The 16,886-nt window shown below is 62.0% G+C and overlaps 2 protein-coding genes across 4 annotated transcripts; one reads left to right on the top strand and one right to left on the bottom strand.

The window, feature by feature from the left end:
• The first annotated feature begins 3,959 nt into the window (after positions 1 to 3,959).
• TSSK2 (testis specific serine kinase 2) lies at positions 3,960 to 5,391 on the top strand. Its single transcript, XM_004286924.4, is given in 2 exon segments — positions 3,960 to 5,224; positions 5,227 to 5,391. Coding segments are annotated over 2 exon segments (1,092 nt in total). The 5' UTR covers positions 3,960 to 4,171; the 3' UTR covers positions 5,266 to 5,391.
• A 1,564-nt stretch (positions 5,392 to 6,955) lies between these two features.
• On the bottom strand, positions 6,956 to 16,682 carry ESS2 (ess-2 splicing factor homolog). 3 transcript variants are annotated; one of them, XM_033439584.2, is made up of 11 exons: positions 16,516 to 16,680; positions 15,316 to 15,484; positions 15,123 to 15,224; positions 14,137 to 14,262; positions 13,185 to 13,354; positions 12,963 to 13,080; positions 12,553 to 12,686; positions 11,823 to 11,925; positions 10,279 to 10,388; positions 7,903 to 8,018; positions 6,956 to 7,494 (listed from the first exon to the last, which is right to left on the bottom strand). In XM_033439584.2, the coding sequence occupies exons 1-11, from the start codon at positions 16,648 to 16,650 to the stop codon at positions 7,215 to 7,217; spliced, it is 1,563 nt and encodes a 520-aa protein (XP_033295475.2). In that variant the 5' UTR covers positions 16,651 to 16,680; the 3' UTR covers positions 6,956 to 7,214. The 3 variants fall into 3 exon arrangements, with proteins under 3 accessions (XP_033295475.2, XP_033295477.2, XP_012390726.1); XM_033439586.2 differs by lacking the exon at positions 12,553 to 12,686 and having other exon boundaries at positions 12,963 to 13,046; positions 16,516 to 16,682; XM_012535272.3 differs by lacking the exon at positions 14,137 to 14,262 and having other exon boundaries at positions 16,516 to 16,679.
• Positions 16,683 to 16,886: the final 204 nt, after the last annotated feature.

Here is a 16,886-nt window from a genome sequence, read left to right as displayed (position 1 = left end):
GGTCGCCCAGGGAGAGGATCCTGCACTCCCCCCGCCCCAACTCTCAGACCGCGCTGTGCTTCACCTCCCGCTTGGGCAAACACAGCCCTGTGTGCCCAGCCCTGACCATGACCTCAGGCCCTGGACCGGAGCAAAGCTGAGTAAGGAAGACATTGCTTCAAGAGGGAGGCCCATGAGTGTGATGCTGGTCTGGAGAGGAGCACGAAGAGCAGGTGGCTGCGGGCAGAGGAGGGCTGGGAGGCGGGGGCCTTCCCCACGGGGCCTGGGTCCTCAACAGCCCCACAAGGCTGCCGGTGGGGAGAACCTGTAGAGGCAGGCAGACCAGCCTCCCTCGAGCCCCTCCCCGTGGGCAGCTCTTTCTGCTCTGGCTCCAGGGTCCCCCATGTCCTGCCAGCACCCAGTTCCCGACAGCGCCCTGAGTCATGCCGCCTCATGGGCATCCCCTGGCAGCAGGGGCCCTGCTACATGGCCAGCCCCTCTCCAGCCTGCATGTCCCGCAGTCACTGTGTGGTCTGAACACATCTTGTTCCCCTCTGGTCCTAGTCTCTCCCAGGGGTGACGCTCCTGCCAAAGCAGATAAGTGGACACTGGCGAGCAGGAGGGCACAGGCGTCCTCGCACACGTGCCCAGCCTGCGGCCATGGTATCTGCAGAGGGAGAAGGCCAGCGTGCGCATCGCCGGCTGCTGGGCACTGCGGGGCCCGCCGTGCCGGTTCTCACGCTGTCCTCACCCTGGTTATGCCGCGGCAGCTGCTTTCTCCTCCTGATCTGCACGTGCGCCTGACAACCTCGCATGAACCTGTGGGTTTAACACATAAAGAGAACAAGCGCCTTCAGGCTCGCCTCTCCTTCCGCCCCTGCTGGTGTCTTGGGAGACGTGAGGTCCAGTGAGTGCCCCAGACGTGGCCTCTGCCTGACTCCTCCGTCTCCCCACAGCCACCTCCACACATCCTGTGTCCCCAGAGCTGCGCATCCCCATGTGTCAAGGCTCAGCCACCACCTAGGCCCCTGTCCTTGTTCTCCCATCGCCGCCCACGGTGGCCAGAGCCCTCCTTCTGCACCCAGTCTGGCTCCCACTGCCTGCAGGAAGGATCCCCACACCTAGCCCTTGAGGTCCTCCCAGGTCTGGCCTCCTCTTGGCCTCCCAGCCCCCTGCCATGTGCCATAGCCCTGCTTGTGGACGCAGCCCTGCAGCCCTGCCCATCTCTCCAGGTTTGGCCAAGGGGCCACGGCCTCCACACACAAAGCCTTCTGGGGGCCTCTGCCAGGGCAGGCCTACGAGTGCCCAGGGCCCAGGACAGAACCGCTGCAGAGTAGTCCTGGAGGACCCGGGAGCCCAGAGTCACACAGCTCGCCTAGCAGTAGAGTGGAATTCCAGAGCCCATGGGGCCAGCGGGGGTGGGGACGTCCCAGGAGGCTTGTGAACCTCCTCCGTCATCAGTGAGGTCATTGGGGCAGAGGGCAGCGTGATGCAAGGGGGCCTGGGAGCGACTCATTGCAGCCCAGCCCGGAGGCAAGCCTGGGCAGGAGGGACCTCAGGAAGGTGCACCTACTGTGTGCTTTACAGGTGGGGAGATGGCTCAGAGAGGGTGGGGCAACTGCCAGAAATCACACAGTGCGGAGCAGAGGCCCAGGTGCGTGATGCCGGGTGGCCTTAGATGCCGGGCTACTCCTGTGAGCTATTCCACTGCACATGGCCTGGGCTTAGACCCTTTCAGCCCCTTGATCCTGAAGCTTTAGGATCAAGACCCTCAATGTGGCCTCCGTGCTCCCTCCCGCCCCCGCATGCTCTCACTATGCATGACCTCACCACGCTGATGCGCTGACCATCACACGCACTGCAGTCCCCGTCCTCTTCCGTGTGGCCTGACCTCAGACCTCAGCCTTCCAGCCTCCCTGAGTCCAGCCCCAGCTCTCTGACCTCACAGCTCCATATCCCTGTGTCACGGCCCAGCCGCAGGGCATTCATACTGTGGGTGACAACCTCCCTGGCCTCCGGGCTCAAAAAAAGCAAGGTTCTGTTCATGTCACCCAGGGCCTGAGGCTGACCCTCGAATGCCATGGAGTGGAGAAATAGAGGCCAAAGCTCCGCGGGGGGCGTCCCAGGGTCTGCAGGTCTGGGACCCACAGGCCCGTAGCCAGGAGAACCCTGAGCCCCCATCCAGTCTAACATCCCCCCAACCCAGCGCACCAGCAGCCCCTGCCCCTGCGTGCACATCCTGGGCAGAGCCGCCCGCTCCACGCCTGGCAGGTCCGCTGGCACATGCCTCCTCCATCCATGTCCCCCAAGAACCAAGGAGGCCACACTGTCTTGGGCAAGGGCGGGTGTGGAGGAGCAGAACCCACAACAAAGGGGAAAGCAGGCGGTGGGGACGGCCAAGAGGGCAGACGTGCAGGGTGCTCCCGACAGAGACCTGGGGGCGAGGGAGACAGGTGGGGATGGTGCCTGGCTTCTGGGGCCTGACCTGGGGGCCTCGCAGCTGGCCCCTCTGTGACACAAAGGAGTGAAGTTCTGGTCATTTCTACCAAATCCCCCAGGAGAAAGGCAGGCATCAGCCCAGTCACTCCCGCTGGCATCTGGACCCGGCTGCCCTGCGCTGAGATCTTCCACACAGACCTCCTGCCAGGGAGCTCTCCACGCTCCAGGTGTGTCCATGCGCTGTGCTCCGGCCAGGACAACACACCTGTCGGCACCTGGGGGAGCCCTGCTGATCCCCTGCATGCGGGTTCCACAGTCACTCCCACCCACCCACCCACAAACAGGACTTCCTCTCCCCCAACCCCCAGAGAACTGAGCACACACACGGCACGCCTCCTGTCCTGGCAACGCGCTACAGAGGACAGACAAGTGGACAGCAGGGCTTGCGAAACACCCGAGGAGACGCTACAGGAGGCCCCGTTTCCCAAAGCAAGAACAAAAGGGTTTCCACGTTGTTTCCAGGGGTAAAGACAGTCTGAGATGCAAAGATGTGCCCTCCCAGGGTTCCAACAGCTCACAAAGGTCCCAGCGACATAATTCAGGATCCCCCCTCACCCAGGTGCTTGCTCTTCACTGTCAGTGCTAGGGGTGCTGCCGTCCCCCAAGACCCCTGGGACCGCAGCACCAAGGCTCCACCTGAGGCCCCGCCCACTCACTGGCCAACGCACCAGAACCCAGTCTCCCTCTGTTGCCGGTCCCCCTCCCCGTGGGCCTGCCTGGTCCAGCCTCCCCGTGCCTGGCCACAGGCGCTAGCCTCTGCTCACCCCAAAGCCCCTTCCCTATGTGCTCTTCCAGGACCCATCTTAAAATGGGACTTGGGTTCTGGCTGCTCCTGCCCCGGGACCTGCAGCAGCTGTCCCCCCACCCTCTCCTCCACCTCCTCCTAACTCTGGGACTCAGCCATTCTCAGAACGGCCTTCCCTCCCCCACGCCCTTCCCTGCCTGGACCTATCACCACCACCACCCATCCCGGAACGTGCATCTGCCAGCCCACTGGGGACCGGGCCGCCGGGCTGGGCACTCACAGCCTCTGAGCTGCCCTCTGCCCCAAGCACACCCTGCTCGCCGTCAGAGCACTGACCCACCCCCACCCCACCCCCGCTCCCCGGACAGCTGGTCTTGTCTCCCAGGCTTGGAACCACCACCAGCCTGGCCGGACCAGGGAAGTCCCTCCCCAGCACGGCAGGTTCCGAAGACACAGCCCCCGAGGGGGTGCTCATCACACCTCAAAGAAGGGTCAGGAAATTGGCCCTTGTGGGACAGAGGCCATTGCAGAGTCAGTCCCCACATCCAGGAGAGAGAAACGGGCGTGGGGCCCACATGCTGGCTGGACCTGGGCGGTCCCCTGGGCCTGACTCGGGACAGTGCAGCACAGCGAGGAGGAAGAGCAGTGAGGGTCACCACAGTCCTGGGCGCCAGCTTCCTTCCAGCAGGCAGGGAACAGGACTCCTGCCAGGCCAGCCTGACTTCCAGGGCTCCAGGGCCTGTCCCCGGCCAGTCCCCACTCCGGGCAGCCTGGCTTTATGACTTCACAGGCTGAAGTCATGTAGGGGGACAATGCTGGGTGTTCCACACCTCCAAGTGCAGGCCCAGACCGGCCAGACGGCTTCCCACAGTGCAAACGAGGACAATGCCTGCTGGCCCAGGTTGGGAGGGGATGTAGAGGGCAGTGGCGCCAGACGCTCCTGGCACCATGGATGATGCCGCAGTCCTAAGGAAGAAGGGTTACATCGTGGGCATCAACCTGGGCAAGGGCTCATACGCAAAAGTCAAATCCGCCTACTCCGAGCGCCTCAAGTTCAACGTGGCCGTCAAGATCATCGACCGCAAGAAGACTCCCATGGACTTTGTGGAGAGATTTCTTCCCCGGGAGATGGACATCCTGGCGACCGTCAACCACCGCTCCATCATCAAGACCTACGAGATCTTTGAGACCTGCGACGGCCGTATCTACATCATCATGGAGCTCGGAGTTCAGGGCGACCTACTCGAGTTCATCAAGTGCCGGGGGGCCCTGCACGAGGACGTGGCACGCAAGATGTTCTGGCAGCTGTCCTCAGCCGTCAAGTACTGCCACAACCTGGACGTCGTCCACCGAGACCTCAAGTGTGAGAACCTTCTCCTTGACAAGGACTTCAACATCAAGCTGTCAGACTTCGGCTTCTCCAAGCGCTGCCTGCGGGACAGCAGTGGGCGCATCATCCTCAGCAAGACCTTCTGTGGGTCGGCGGCGTACGCGGCCCCCGAGGTGTTGCAGGGCATCCCCTACCAGCCCAAGGTGTATGACATCTGGAGCCTGGGCGTGATCCTCTACATCATGGTCTGTGGCTCCATGCCCTATGATGACTCGGACATCAAGAAGATGCTGCGCATCCAGAAGGAGCATCGCGTCAACTTCCCGTGCTCCAAGAACCTGACAGGCGAGTGCAAGGACCTTATCTACCGCATCCTGCAGCCGGACGTCAACCGGCGGCTGCGCATCGACGAGATCCTCAGCCACTCATGGCTGCAGTCCCCCAAGCCCAAAACCGTGTCTTTGGCCTCCTTCAAGAGGGAGGGTGAAGGCAAGTACCGGGCTGAATGCAAACTGGACACCCAGCTGGGCTCGCGGCCCGAGCACTGGCCTGAGCACCAGCCCAACCACAAGCTGGGGGCCAAGACCCAGCACCAGCTGCTGGTGGTGCCCGAGAACGTGGACAGGATGGAGGACCGGCTGGCTGAGACCTCCAGGGCGAAGGACCATCACTTCACGTCTCCGGAGCCGAGGTGGGGAAGGCGAGCACCTAGCGGTGCGGAGGGCCTGGGGGGCATGGCGTGGTGAGCACCCTGTAAGCTAAGTAGGAGGTAGAAGCTGAAGAAGGCACAGGTGCAAGAACGAGTAAAATCCGTCAATTAAACCATTATTTTGATTACGTTCTATTAGCTTTCTTCCACTTAGTAGCAAAGACGTTAAATCCTGACCACCAAATAAACCACAGAGTGTATGCAGCAGAGAGGCCTCGAGGAGTCATTTTTTCTAGGACTCAGCACTCCCCTCCCTGCGGCGCAGGGGATCTGGAGTGGGGGCCAGGCCTCATGGGCAAGGACTCCGCGGCCGCCCGCCTGCCAGGCCCCCACGTGCCTCCCAACCCTGCCCAGCCCCCACTCAGGCAGCCCTTCCTCAACACCCCCCTCTCCCTTCATTCCCGCAGTTGGGAATGGGAGACCCCGAAGCCAAGAACTTCCAGTGGCATTCCCCCTGCCCCTATCCCCGCCAAGCAGCCCTCATGCTTTATCAGCCATCACCCCCATCCCCGCCAGGTGGTCAGCACCTGGTCTTCTGTGGCCTTGCCTGGACAGTGCCCCATATCTCCTTCACACCCACCCAGACCTCCACCCCCTACTTGCTGGGGGCTCCCTCAGGGCCAAACCCACCCTTCTCTATGGAGAATAAAGCACCCAAAGCGGCCCTTTCCTGACCCTGGACAGTCCCAGCACCGCCCCCTTGGTGGGGCACAGGGCACAGCCAGGACTTGGCTCCCAGGAACTTGCAGGACTTCCCTGAGGAGGAGCGCAGGCCAGCTGGTGCCCAGGCAGCCTCCAGGGAGCATGAGGATGGCCCACTGCAGGGTGCGCGTGCTCAAAGCGCGAGGGGTTCCCATCTGAGCAGACCCCAGGCTGCCTCTCTGAGCACAACCCGACCCCACCTGAGGCCTAAAGAGCCTGTCTGGGAGCCAGCCCACCTCCCTGTGAGGAGCTGGCCCCAAGACTTCCGGGGTCAGGCACCAACACCCTCAGGCCCGGAAGCAGGTGCCCGCCCGTGGTGCCCACAGCGCTCTCGGGTCCAAGTGGAGCCCAGTCCCACTGCTTGTGACACTGTGGCCCAGGTTGCTGTTACATGGGGGTCTCACTGGTGGGGTGACAACGGGGTGAGGCCGGCAACCCAGCAGCACGTGGCAGGCAGGGCCTGAAGCCCCGAGCAAGGGAGGGAGGGGACATGGGGACGGCCCTGCCCACCTGAGCTGGAAGCCAGGTGCTTGGGAGGTGATGGCTGAGGCCACTGGGAAGGCGCCTCCCACGGGAGCAGCCTCACATGCAGGACCCGTGCAGCTGCATCACCAGCAAACCACGCAGGTCAGGCCTGGCCAGGGAGGCTGTGGACCTGGGCCCAGAGCCTGGGTGAACCTGGCGGCAGGAGGACCAGGGACCAGCTCTTCATGCAGGAAAACCTGGGGCACAACTGCCAAGGGCTCTGCCCTCCCCAAGGGCGGACCAAAGGGCTGTGAGCTCAGCTCAGAGGCAGGTCCCCAGCCCTGAGGGCACCACCAGAAGCAACGCAGGCAGCAGCAAGAAAGGCTGGACACCCTAACCCTCCGAGGGTCACCACCAGCAGCCTCCTCCCGGGAGGGCCGCAGTCCTGAGTGCAGGATGCAGGTGCAATGCAGGCATGAGGGTGACCCCAGGGTGCACAGGCCACAGGGCGGAGAGGCAGCCCCGCTGAGCTGTAGGTATTCTTTAATGAGGATTAAATAGGAACAGGTTGGGGTTTGATAGAAAAGCATGTCAACAAGGCCCTGGGATGCTCCCCAAGGCCACAGGGCATGTCCTGTGCCAGCCCAGCACGTGTCTCCTGGGTCTCCTGGGATGCTCGCTGCTTCGGGCTCAGGCCTGGGTCCCCAGAAAGCCATAGTCCTCTCCTGGGCAGAGAGCTGCCCTGAGGGCTCCATGAAGCTCCCACGGGCCCAGCCCAGGACGGACTAGAAGAAGTCCGAGGCTTTGCGCCGGGCGGGGAGCTGCAGCAAGTTGTCCGTGATGCAGGCCGGATCCTGGCTGAGGGGGGTGTGTGTGGCAGAGCCAGGAGCCGGTGTGCTCGTCGGGGTCTGGGGCCCACCGGCTGGGGTCTTGAGGTGGGTAGAGCGTGCTGGGGACGGTGTATAGCTGGCACGCAGGGCCCGGTCTGTATACTTGCTGGCCGTCCTGCTCACGAGGCGCTGCAGGGCTGGGGACATGGCTGGGCTCAGGCCTTTGGGGGTGAGGCTGCAGCGGAAGGACGGGGTGGGTGAGAGGCAGGATTAGGCCCGACCGGGCTCCCCCTGCAGCAGGGTCTCCTTTGGCCTCACAGGAAGGCTCCCGGGAGATGCGTGATCATTCTGGGTGGGAACCTGGATGGCCTGGCCCAGACAGTGAGCCCGAGCCTGCAGTCGAGAGGTATGGCTCCCTCGGCTGAGGGGCTGCAGTGGACCCCAACCCTCTCCGAGGGCAGTGATAACACCGACTCCACGGGGTGGACAGGAGCTCAGTGGGGACGACGGGCCTAAAGGCGCCCCGCAGGTACGCGGGAGGAGGAGGCTGTGCACAAGGCGGAGAGGGCACCGCTCCAGCCAGAGGGACGGCCACAGGCCCCGGCCCTGAGAGCACCCACTGCAGGGGCCGGGCCACCCTCACCTGGCTAGGTTCTCCGTCGCCCTCCGCAAGGCCTCCTGCTTCTTGGCCCGGTTCTTGGCGGCAGCCTCGTTGGCCATCTTCAGCCCCAGACGCTCCCTGCGGCCCGGCTCCAGGATCTAAAAGACAGCAGGCGTGGGGGGGCTGGGCCACTACCCAGCCAGGGAGTCCTTGCCGCGGAGGCGCCGGCCTCTTCCCGTGGCCCCTGCGGTCCCAACAGCCCACCATCACTGCCCCTGAAAGCCCCCAGCCAGCCTGAGCTGCCCACCTGCCCAAGGCCCGCCTGGGTTCTTCATGAAGCCGGCACTGCCCGGTCAGGCACCTGTGACCCCCTTCCAGGAAAAGGGCCTGTTTCAATATGCTTTCGTCTGACTGCCAGGGTGTACCAGCCTCTGCGTTTCCATAGAGAACTTCAAGAAATGTATCGTGGGCCTGTCTTTCTGTTTGTTTGTTTTAAAGATTTGTTTATTTAACTTTATTTTCTTTTTGGTTGCGTCAGGTCCTAGTTGTGGCACACGGGATCTTCGTTGAGGCATGGGGGATCTTCATTGTGGCACACGGGCTTCTCTCTAGTTGTGGCATGCGGGCTTTTCTCTTCTCTAGTTGTGGCGTGCAGGCTGCAGGGTGCGTGGGCTCTGTAGTTTGCAGCACGCGGGCTCTCTGGTTGAGGTGCGTGAGCTCAGTAGTTGTGGTGTGTGGGCTTAGTTGCCCCGCAGCATGTGGGATCCCAGTTCCCCAGCCAGGCATCTAACCCGCGCCCCCCGCATTGTAAGGCGTACTCTCCACCGCTGGACCACCAGGGAAGTCCCTGGGCCTGTCTTTCTATTGGTTTTTTGTTTCCTTTCTCACTTGCAGGAGTTTCATCTATGTTGGCTACATTAACGTACACCGTTCAGATTTCTCTTCAGTTATCTGCTTGTAGTTTTACTTTTGACGTTTTCCGCTGTACTCGGGGTTGTCATCTTCCCGTAGCGCGATGCAGCCCCAACTCCCTTCGTGATTTCTCCCTTTGCTGTCGTGTTTAGAAAGCCTTTTTGCCTCAACATCACATTAAACGTCGACCGGTATGTTATTCTGAGGTTTAACATTTGCTGTTTTAACATTCAACTTTTCCATTTTTCCGGAACTCATCCTGCTGGGCACACTGAGGGCCTGGCTTGTTACCCTAGCTCCACACACTCAGCACGGTGCCCCAAATCCTGCCTGGGCGCTGGGACCAGGCTCAGGCCTGACCCACCTGCCAAGGGTGGCTCACTTCAACGCCTGACGGCACACATCCCCCTGCAAGTTTTTCTCGGCTGTCGCCGCATCCCAGGCTGAGAACCAAGGTGCCCGGGCCCTGCGCACGCTGTCTGGCCACGCATCACCCCTGCACTGGGGAAGCACCCGCCCCTCGGCCACCAGGTTTCTGCCGCACAGGTCTGTGCTTTCTCTCCAAGCCAGTCGCTCCTATGATCGTATGTTTCTGTTCCTACAGTGACTGACACTTTTTCCTTTGCATTCCACATCGGTGCTGGCTGTGTTTAAGGAGACCCGTGACCCTGTCCCCTCTGCAGACCTATGTGAATTCCAAATTCCATGCCCCATTCTTTGGGGTTACAAAGCAGATGACGTGACCCTGCAGCCTTCAGCCTCTGTGGCACCACCCACCTCTGCCACCAGCAACCCCCCCCCCCCAGCACCCGACAGTACGCGCAAGGCTCTGGGGACATTCCCCACTTCCCCCACAAACCACACCCATCACTCAGTTTCCCCACAAACTGTGTGCAGACCAGGGACCTGCCTTCCCAATGTCGCTCTGGGGCCCCACCTGCCTGCCAGTTCGCTGGCGCCTTCCCAGGCCACCCCATCCCTACAAACCACCTGCCACCCAGCCCCCTCGCCTGCCTTTCTGGCCCACAAAAGGCCTTCCTCCTGGGCTCCAGGCCTTGTGAATCTCAACTGTGACTGCTTATGACACCGGGCTGGGGGCGCCTGATCTGGTTCTCCCGTAACCAGAGGCCTCTCTCTGCAAGGACACAGCCCTCCTGAGGACACAGCCGCATCCCACGGACACTAGGATTCTGGGACCCTTCCCGCCCTCAGGCTGCAGCACAGCAGGAGTTCCTAGCCCACCTGAGACCGCCCCTCATCTCTAAACAGCCCCATCCTCCGGGCCTGCAGGCTCACAGCAGCCCCAGCAGCTCCCTGCCTTGGTGCTTCGAACACCCCCGCCCCAGTCTCTCCCCCAACCCAGTCACCCGCCCATGCCTGTCCTCAGTGCCCGGTCCTACGTGGAAGTGCAGTGCTTGCCCAGGTGTACAGCCCATCCACTGTGCACGGAGCTATGGGTGCTCAGGAGGCCCTGCGTCCACCCGTGCTGCTCCCACCGTGACCCACCTTGAAGGCTGGCCCTGGCGTCCTGTCCACGTAGGGCGTTTCAGATCCTTCAACTCTCAAGGGCGTGTTCTCGACCTCCCCCCAGGTCATCAGTGGGGACTCGTTCACACCTGCAGATGGAGAGCCCACAGCCAGCTCAGGCCTGGGACCTGGATGCGGGTCACAGCTCACAAGCACCAAGGCCAGCAGCTGCCCTCTCTCCTTCCCAGGACCAGAACCCGGCACTTCTGACCTCTGGGAGGGAAACATCAAGGCCAGCCCATGCCCCTGCACCGTGGGGTTTAGCCTGGGGTAGGGGGCTTCGCAGAGAAGCTGGGCTGGGTGAGTTAGACCCCCATCCTAGCACAGGGCCAGCGGGCCCCCAGAGGACAGTCACAGGACCCTGCTGCAGGGAGGAGACCCAGGGCCTTCCAGGGCTCCCAAACCTCCCAGGATCCTGGGAAAACCGATGGCCCTTGCCATGGCCCTTGCCATGGCGCAGCCACCAGTGTCGCTGGACGCAGAGAGAGAGCAGGTGTGCCCAGGAGGCCACCCCGAGTCTCATGCGCCTGCTGTGATCTCTGGGCTTAGGTTTGTGAGCACCGCACACCTGCTGACGTGAGACCCAGAACTAGGAAAAACTACCCAAGACTGACAGGGACACCCAGCCCAGGCCAGTGGCACAAGGCGGGTGGCCTGAGGGAAGCGCACATGGCCCTGTACGACCCCTCAGGACCGTCCTGCCCACCTGCACGAGCCAGGCATGGCCCCTGGAGGCCCAGGTGCACCCAGTCTCCTGCAGACTGAGCTTGGCTTCCATATGCAGGATGCCTGCCCAGAGACTTCCCTGGTGCCTCAATGATTAAGAATCCATCTGCCAACGCAGGGGACATGGGTTCAAGCCCTGGTCCGGGAAGATCCCACATGCCGTGGGGCAACTAAGCTTGTGTGCCACAACTACTGAGTCTGCGCTCTAGAGCCCGCAAGCCACAACTACTGAAGCCCATGTGCCACTACTACTGAAGCCTGCGTGCCTAGAGCCCACGCTCCACAACAAGAGAAGCCACCGCAATGAGAAGCCCATGCACCGCAATAAAGAGTAGCCCCCCCCCAAAAAAAAAAAAGAGTAGCCCCCACTCTCAGCAACTAGAAAAAACCCGCGTGCAGCAGCTAAGACCCAATGCAGCCAAAAATTAAATAAATGAATAAATAAATAAATAAATAAAAATTTTTTTAAAAGGCCGCCTGCCCAGCACCCTCTGGACTTACTGGCCTCCCCCCAGATCCCCTCTGCCTGCTCACCAGGCCAGTCTGTCCCGCTGAGCTCAGGGCGAGCCACAGGAACCACCCAGCTAGACCAGCTAGTCCAGCTGGCCCCACACGTCCCAGGTCAGGCCTGTCTGAGAGCCCAGCCACCCACAGCCCTGTTCGGCCCTGGCACAGATGGGACCCTGGGCCTGAGTCACATGAGGCATGGTGCAGACCCAGGGGAGTGCCAGGAGTGCCAGGCCAGATGGGCCGCCCACCTCCCCCAAGGCCGTCCTACCAGCGGGCGTGTGTCTTACCAGGGGCAGGAGAAGGCGTGGCAATGAACCCAAATCCGCCCACGCGAGGGGACTCCTGGGGGATAAGCTCCTTGCCATCCGGGCCCACCTTGCCCTGTTTGTGCTGGAGCGAGAGGAGAGGTGGTGTCAGGGGCCTAGGCCGTCCCCGCTGGCTGACGGGCAGAGGCTGCACACCCCCCTTCCTGGGTGCAGACCCAGGGGAAGCGAGGTGGACCCTGGCCCTTGCAAGGACCTTGAGGACCCATCAGAGCAGCAACCAAGCAAGGAAACACCTCCGCCTTCCATGCCGAGCCACACCTGACATGCGTCACCTTCAGGGGCTACTGACTTCAGGGCCCTGCGGGGGGCTATGCTAACTGGGGCAACTGTGCTCTGATGGCTCCCACAAGGCACCTGTAAAAGCCTCCAAAACAGGCCCCCCACCTCCCACCTCCTCAACGCCATGACGGCCGGAGTCACTGCCCTGCAGTAAATCCGGGCTCAGGAACCTCTGCTGTCCGCCACACCGAGCCCAGCCCACCCCACGGGAACTGGCACAGACCTGACCCACAGAACGTGTCTGACTGAAGCCTCCACAAATGGAGAAGAGACTCAGACCCCGCCACATTGGGACCCAGACACACCCCCACCACCGAGCCCTGCTGAGCCCAAGGACAGTCCTAACGTATGGGGGTGGCCAGGACCAGAAAGGCGAGGATGCCCATTCCACCCCGCTGGCCCGGTCCCTCACCTGGGCGTTGAGGGCAGCGGCCTGCTGCAGCTGGGACCTGCTGAGGGCCTGGCTAAAGGGGTCCCTGAGGAAGCGGGTGTTCTTATGCACCACCTGCCGTGGCTTCTTAAAGAGCTGCTCTTCATCAGGGACGCCTGGCAGTGGGAGCAGAATCACCTCAGCGTCAGGGTGAGCAGGCCCCCTGCCCCTCGCTCAGGGCCTGAGGGAGAGGAGCTGGTTCCCCACGGAGCACAGCCTGAATTCAGCTGGGGGAGCCACACGACCGCGCAGACTCCGCAGGTGAACCTGCCTGCCCTGAAACGGACCGGGACCCCCAAAGGCCCAGAGTACAAGGGGCACAGTCACACACTCCCAAAAACCAATCCAAACCTCCGGCCCCAGCCTGCGCCCCCGCCCGGCCCGCCGCTCACCCTCTGGGTAGTACATGAGGGAGTTCTTGGCCTTGTACTTCCAGGTGTCCACACCAGCCTGGCCACTCTCCACGGCTTGGCACTCTGCCGACGGGAGCGCGAGATTATCCTTCTGCCTCTGCGTCATGGAGGGAGCGCGGGTCAGGGAGGACCCCCGGCCCTGGGCCCTGGCCCTGGGGACTCCCACCCCGAGTGGGTACCGCTGACCCTGCACCAGGGCACCTTCTCAAACTCCTCCTCGGCCTGGTAGAGCCATGCGTGGCGCGCCCGGCTCTTCTCCTTGGCCACCTCCATGATCTCCTGGAAGGAGGCATTGTCCTCACTTGTGTACCGGCTCAGGAAGACGTCCAGGCTGGGAAGGGGTTCCCTTTCCTCCTCCTCTGTGGCCTCTCCTGTGCAGGGGTGTGGGCAGGTGACATGAAACCATCATGCAGTCACTCAGTCCCAGGAACCCTGCCTCTGGTCGTGGGTTTGTCTGTGAGAACCCACACTGCCAGACAACACCCCCTTGGGGGGAATCAACTCCCCCAGCTGCCCAGGGAGCCCCCAGGGGCCCTTCCCAGCTGCTGCATAGCAGTGAAGAGTGCACTCTGACTCAGGCCGGGAGGGGGCGTCGGGCGTTAGAGCAGCACGATCACAGGGGGTCCTCCCACACCAAAACAGTGCCTGTCCTGTAGGTCCTGCCTCCAAAACCCTGGACTGTCCCCCTGTCCCTTATCCTGATTCCCTCCCTTCTTGGTATCTGTGCTACAGGGGGATGACTGTCACCTAAGCCTCGTGACCTGCTAGCGGACCTGATGGCAAGGACCCTGTATTATCTAGCAGTGGGCGGGTAGGCACCTAACAGGCACTGGGCCACACCCCGGGCCGCCCTGGCCGCTGCCAGGGCAGCCCGCTGAGGTGGTGCAGCACTGCATACAGCAGTGCAGATGCAGTGAGGACAACAGGGGAGGGCCTCTACTCCACCCCCTACCACCTGCCAGGCAGTGTGCAAAGCACTGTGCCTAAAAGGTCAAGACGAGTGTCAGAAAGGTGGGCACTCAGACCCCGTCCCGCCACCAAAAGCTCTGGGACCTGCAGAGGTTACTGCCCTCCTGAGCCTCAGTCCCCTCGCCTGCAACCGTGAACTACGTGGCGCCTACGCTCAGGTTACTCAGGGGATTCCTGCATTTACCGAAAAATAAGGGGGATTCAAAGGAAAGGAATCTGCCAACAGTCTGTGATTCTCGAGCCACATCGCAATGGAGAACCACGCTCTGAGGACACACAGGACGCGCTGTGACTGGCAGGAGGCTGGGTTCTGGAGCAGAAAACGTCACACATGTGTTCGCACAGGGCACCAGTGCCAGCGGAGCACACTGTGGATGCGACGCTAGTAGAGAGCAGCTCATGGCCATCTACACACACACATGTCCACCCCTGATGAAGCACCGACTGAGAGGAGGCCCACGGCACACTGTTCACAGGGCCCAAGATGCTCCTTCTGGGGAAGGCTCCCCAGAAAAGTCAGGATGAATCTTTACACTCCAGTAAGCGTGTTGGAGACCCGGAGGCCCAGGCACACCCTAGGTGCAGGGCATGCAGACGAGAGCAAAAGGACCTGCTTTTGTGGAGGGAGAAATGGTAAACAAACAGAAACGCCTTTTAAACTGGCGTGTCCTCCAGCAAGAAAACAGAGCCAGGTGGCAAATCACAGAGAACAGGGTGAGTGACTGCGCTGGGAGGTCAGGGAAGGTTCCCTGATAGGCAGCATCTGAGCAGAGATCTGAAGGAAGAGAAGGAGCAGCCATGCAGTCACCCACAGGGGGCGACCAGCTCAGGAGAAGCAAGTGCAGAGGCCCTGAGGCATCTGAAGGAAGCAGTGAGGGAAGGAGCCCCCGCCCCAGGCTCATGACGCCCCCCCCGACAGAGGTTGGTAGAGTGAGCAGGCCAGCAAGAGGGGAGGCGAGATTCCCATGCCACGGAGGAGGGCTGGAGGCTCAGATGACCCCCATGTTTGGGAGCTGAACCCAGATCTTCTGCCTCTTAGACCCCATGGGTTGCCCTTTAAGGAGAGACCCTCAGGGACAAGAAGCAGCCTTCCCCTGAGCACCCCAGGGCCCCACAGACAAGGTCCCCAGGCAAACCCAACAGCGTGAGGGAAATGGGGCGCTCACTCACCATCACCGTCCTCCAGGCTGTGGCCCCGGCCTGGGGCCTTACTGCCCACCACCCCGGTGCCTGTGTGCACCTCAGGGGTTTCAAATGTGGCTGGAGTCACATCTGGGGGAAGAGAGGGGATGGGGATTGGAGGGAGCCTGAAGCAACAGTTCAGCGGGAGTCCCCTCCCGCCCCCCCACAGGACTCCTCTTACAGGGCGGAGGGGGCTCTCGGGACATCTTGCCCAGGGCAGAGCCAAACTTGATGGCGATCTGGCGCATCCGTTCCAGGTCTCCATTCTCCTCGGCCTCCAGGTACTCCTTCTGTGCCTGCAGCTTCTCCACATCAGGAAAGAAGTCCCTCTGGATAACCGTCTGGAGGCCCTAAAGGCGCGATCAGAACATAAGTCAGAGCTCCCATCTGCCTCTCCTCTGCCACTCAGCCCACAGGGTACGTGTGAGGCCCCCAACCTCTGTCCAGACCAAGAATCCCCAGAACTTGGCGGAACGTAGTGCTGTAATTTTTTTTTCTTTTTTGGCCACGTCGTGCTGCTTGTGGGATGTGGGACCTTAGTTACTCTATCAGGGATTGAACCCAGGCCCTTGGCAATGAGAGCGTGGAGTACTAACCACTGGACCACCAGGGAACTCCCACTGGGTGCACTTTCAAAGCCTTCCCTCTCCCTCACTAACTGGTCAATTTCATTCTCCTTCACTGGCTCCACCTCCACACCAGCTGGACCAATGTGCGTGTTGCCACCTGCATTCCACCCATGATTTCCTATTTCCAGTCTGAATCCTTCACCGGGATGCCTTCAGCCAGTCATCCCACCACCAGCACTGGTGGAGATTCCCAGCTTCGCACCTCCAGCCAGACTTGCCCCTGAGCTGCACTTCTGTACACCCAGCCGCCCATTAACGCCATCTACCTGCACATCCCAGGAGCTTCCTAAACTTAACCAACTTCCTCCCAGTCCCGTGCCAGCTCCTCCTACTTCAAGGGCGGTGGGATGCCTACCCGCTCAATGATGCTGCCATAGTGGCAGCCCGTTTCCAGGACCCCCAGCCTTAACACTTGCCATTATCGCTCTCCAAGAAACCCTCTTTATCGCCATCCTCCCAAATTCCTACTTACCCTTTAATAGAACCTTGTTTCCCTGACACCCGCCACCCCCCAAAGCGTACAGACACATCCGCCCCTTCTGCTCCCTAACAGCAGGGACACCTCGCTCCACACTGTGCCCGTTCGTCCCCCCCGACTGTCCACATCCTGAGGGCAGAGACTCGGGCTGCTCCACCTTTGCGAGCGGACAAGAGCGTCGGTACCCAGGGAACGACCCGGGGGGAGCGCGGGGTGGGGGAGCGCGGGGCAGGGACGTGGCCTGGAAATCGCTGGCGTCCACGCCGAGTCCTACCTCGATGTACTCCTCCTCGTCCAGGACCCGCTGCCTGCTCGTCGGAGCACCGGCCTCTCCGGCGGCGCGCTTCCTCCGGGTCCCGGACGCCGCGGGCACCAGCACGGCCCGTACCGCAGGGCCAGGCGTCTCCATCGCTATCCCAGCACCGCCCCGGCGGCGCAGGCGCGGCGCAGGCCGGGGGCGGGGCGCTCCAACTGCGCAGGCGCCTGAAACAGCCCTACCAATGGGGTAGCCGCGCGTTTCGAAGGCCGGCCCGCGCTCCGTGTGACGTCGCCATGAGCCCTGAGCTTTATGGGAGTTGTAGTCTTCGTCCCGCCCTGCTCTGGTCTTTAGTATCTGGGCTGTGGGAGCTACGGGGCGCTGCGGTA

Source organism: Orcinus orca, chromosome 15, assembly GCF_937001465.1.
Source record: "Orcinus orca chromosome 15, mOrcOrc1.1, whole genome shotgun sequence".
NCBI classification, from domain to species: Eukaryota; Metazoa; Chordata; class Mammalia; order Artiodactyla; family Delphinidae; genus Orcinus; species Orcinus orca.
The sequence above is the reverse complement of the archived record's forward strand: the minus strand, read 5'-3'. Positions and strand labels throughout refer to the sequence as shown.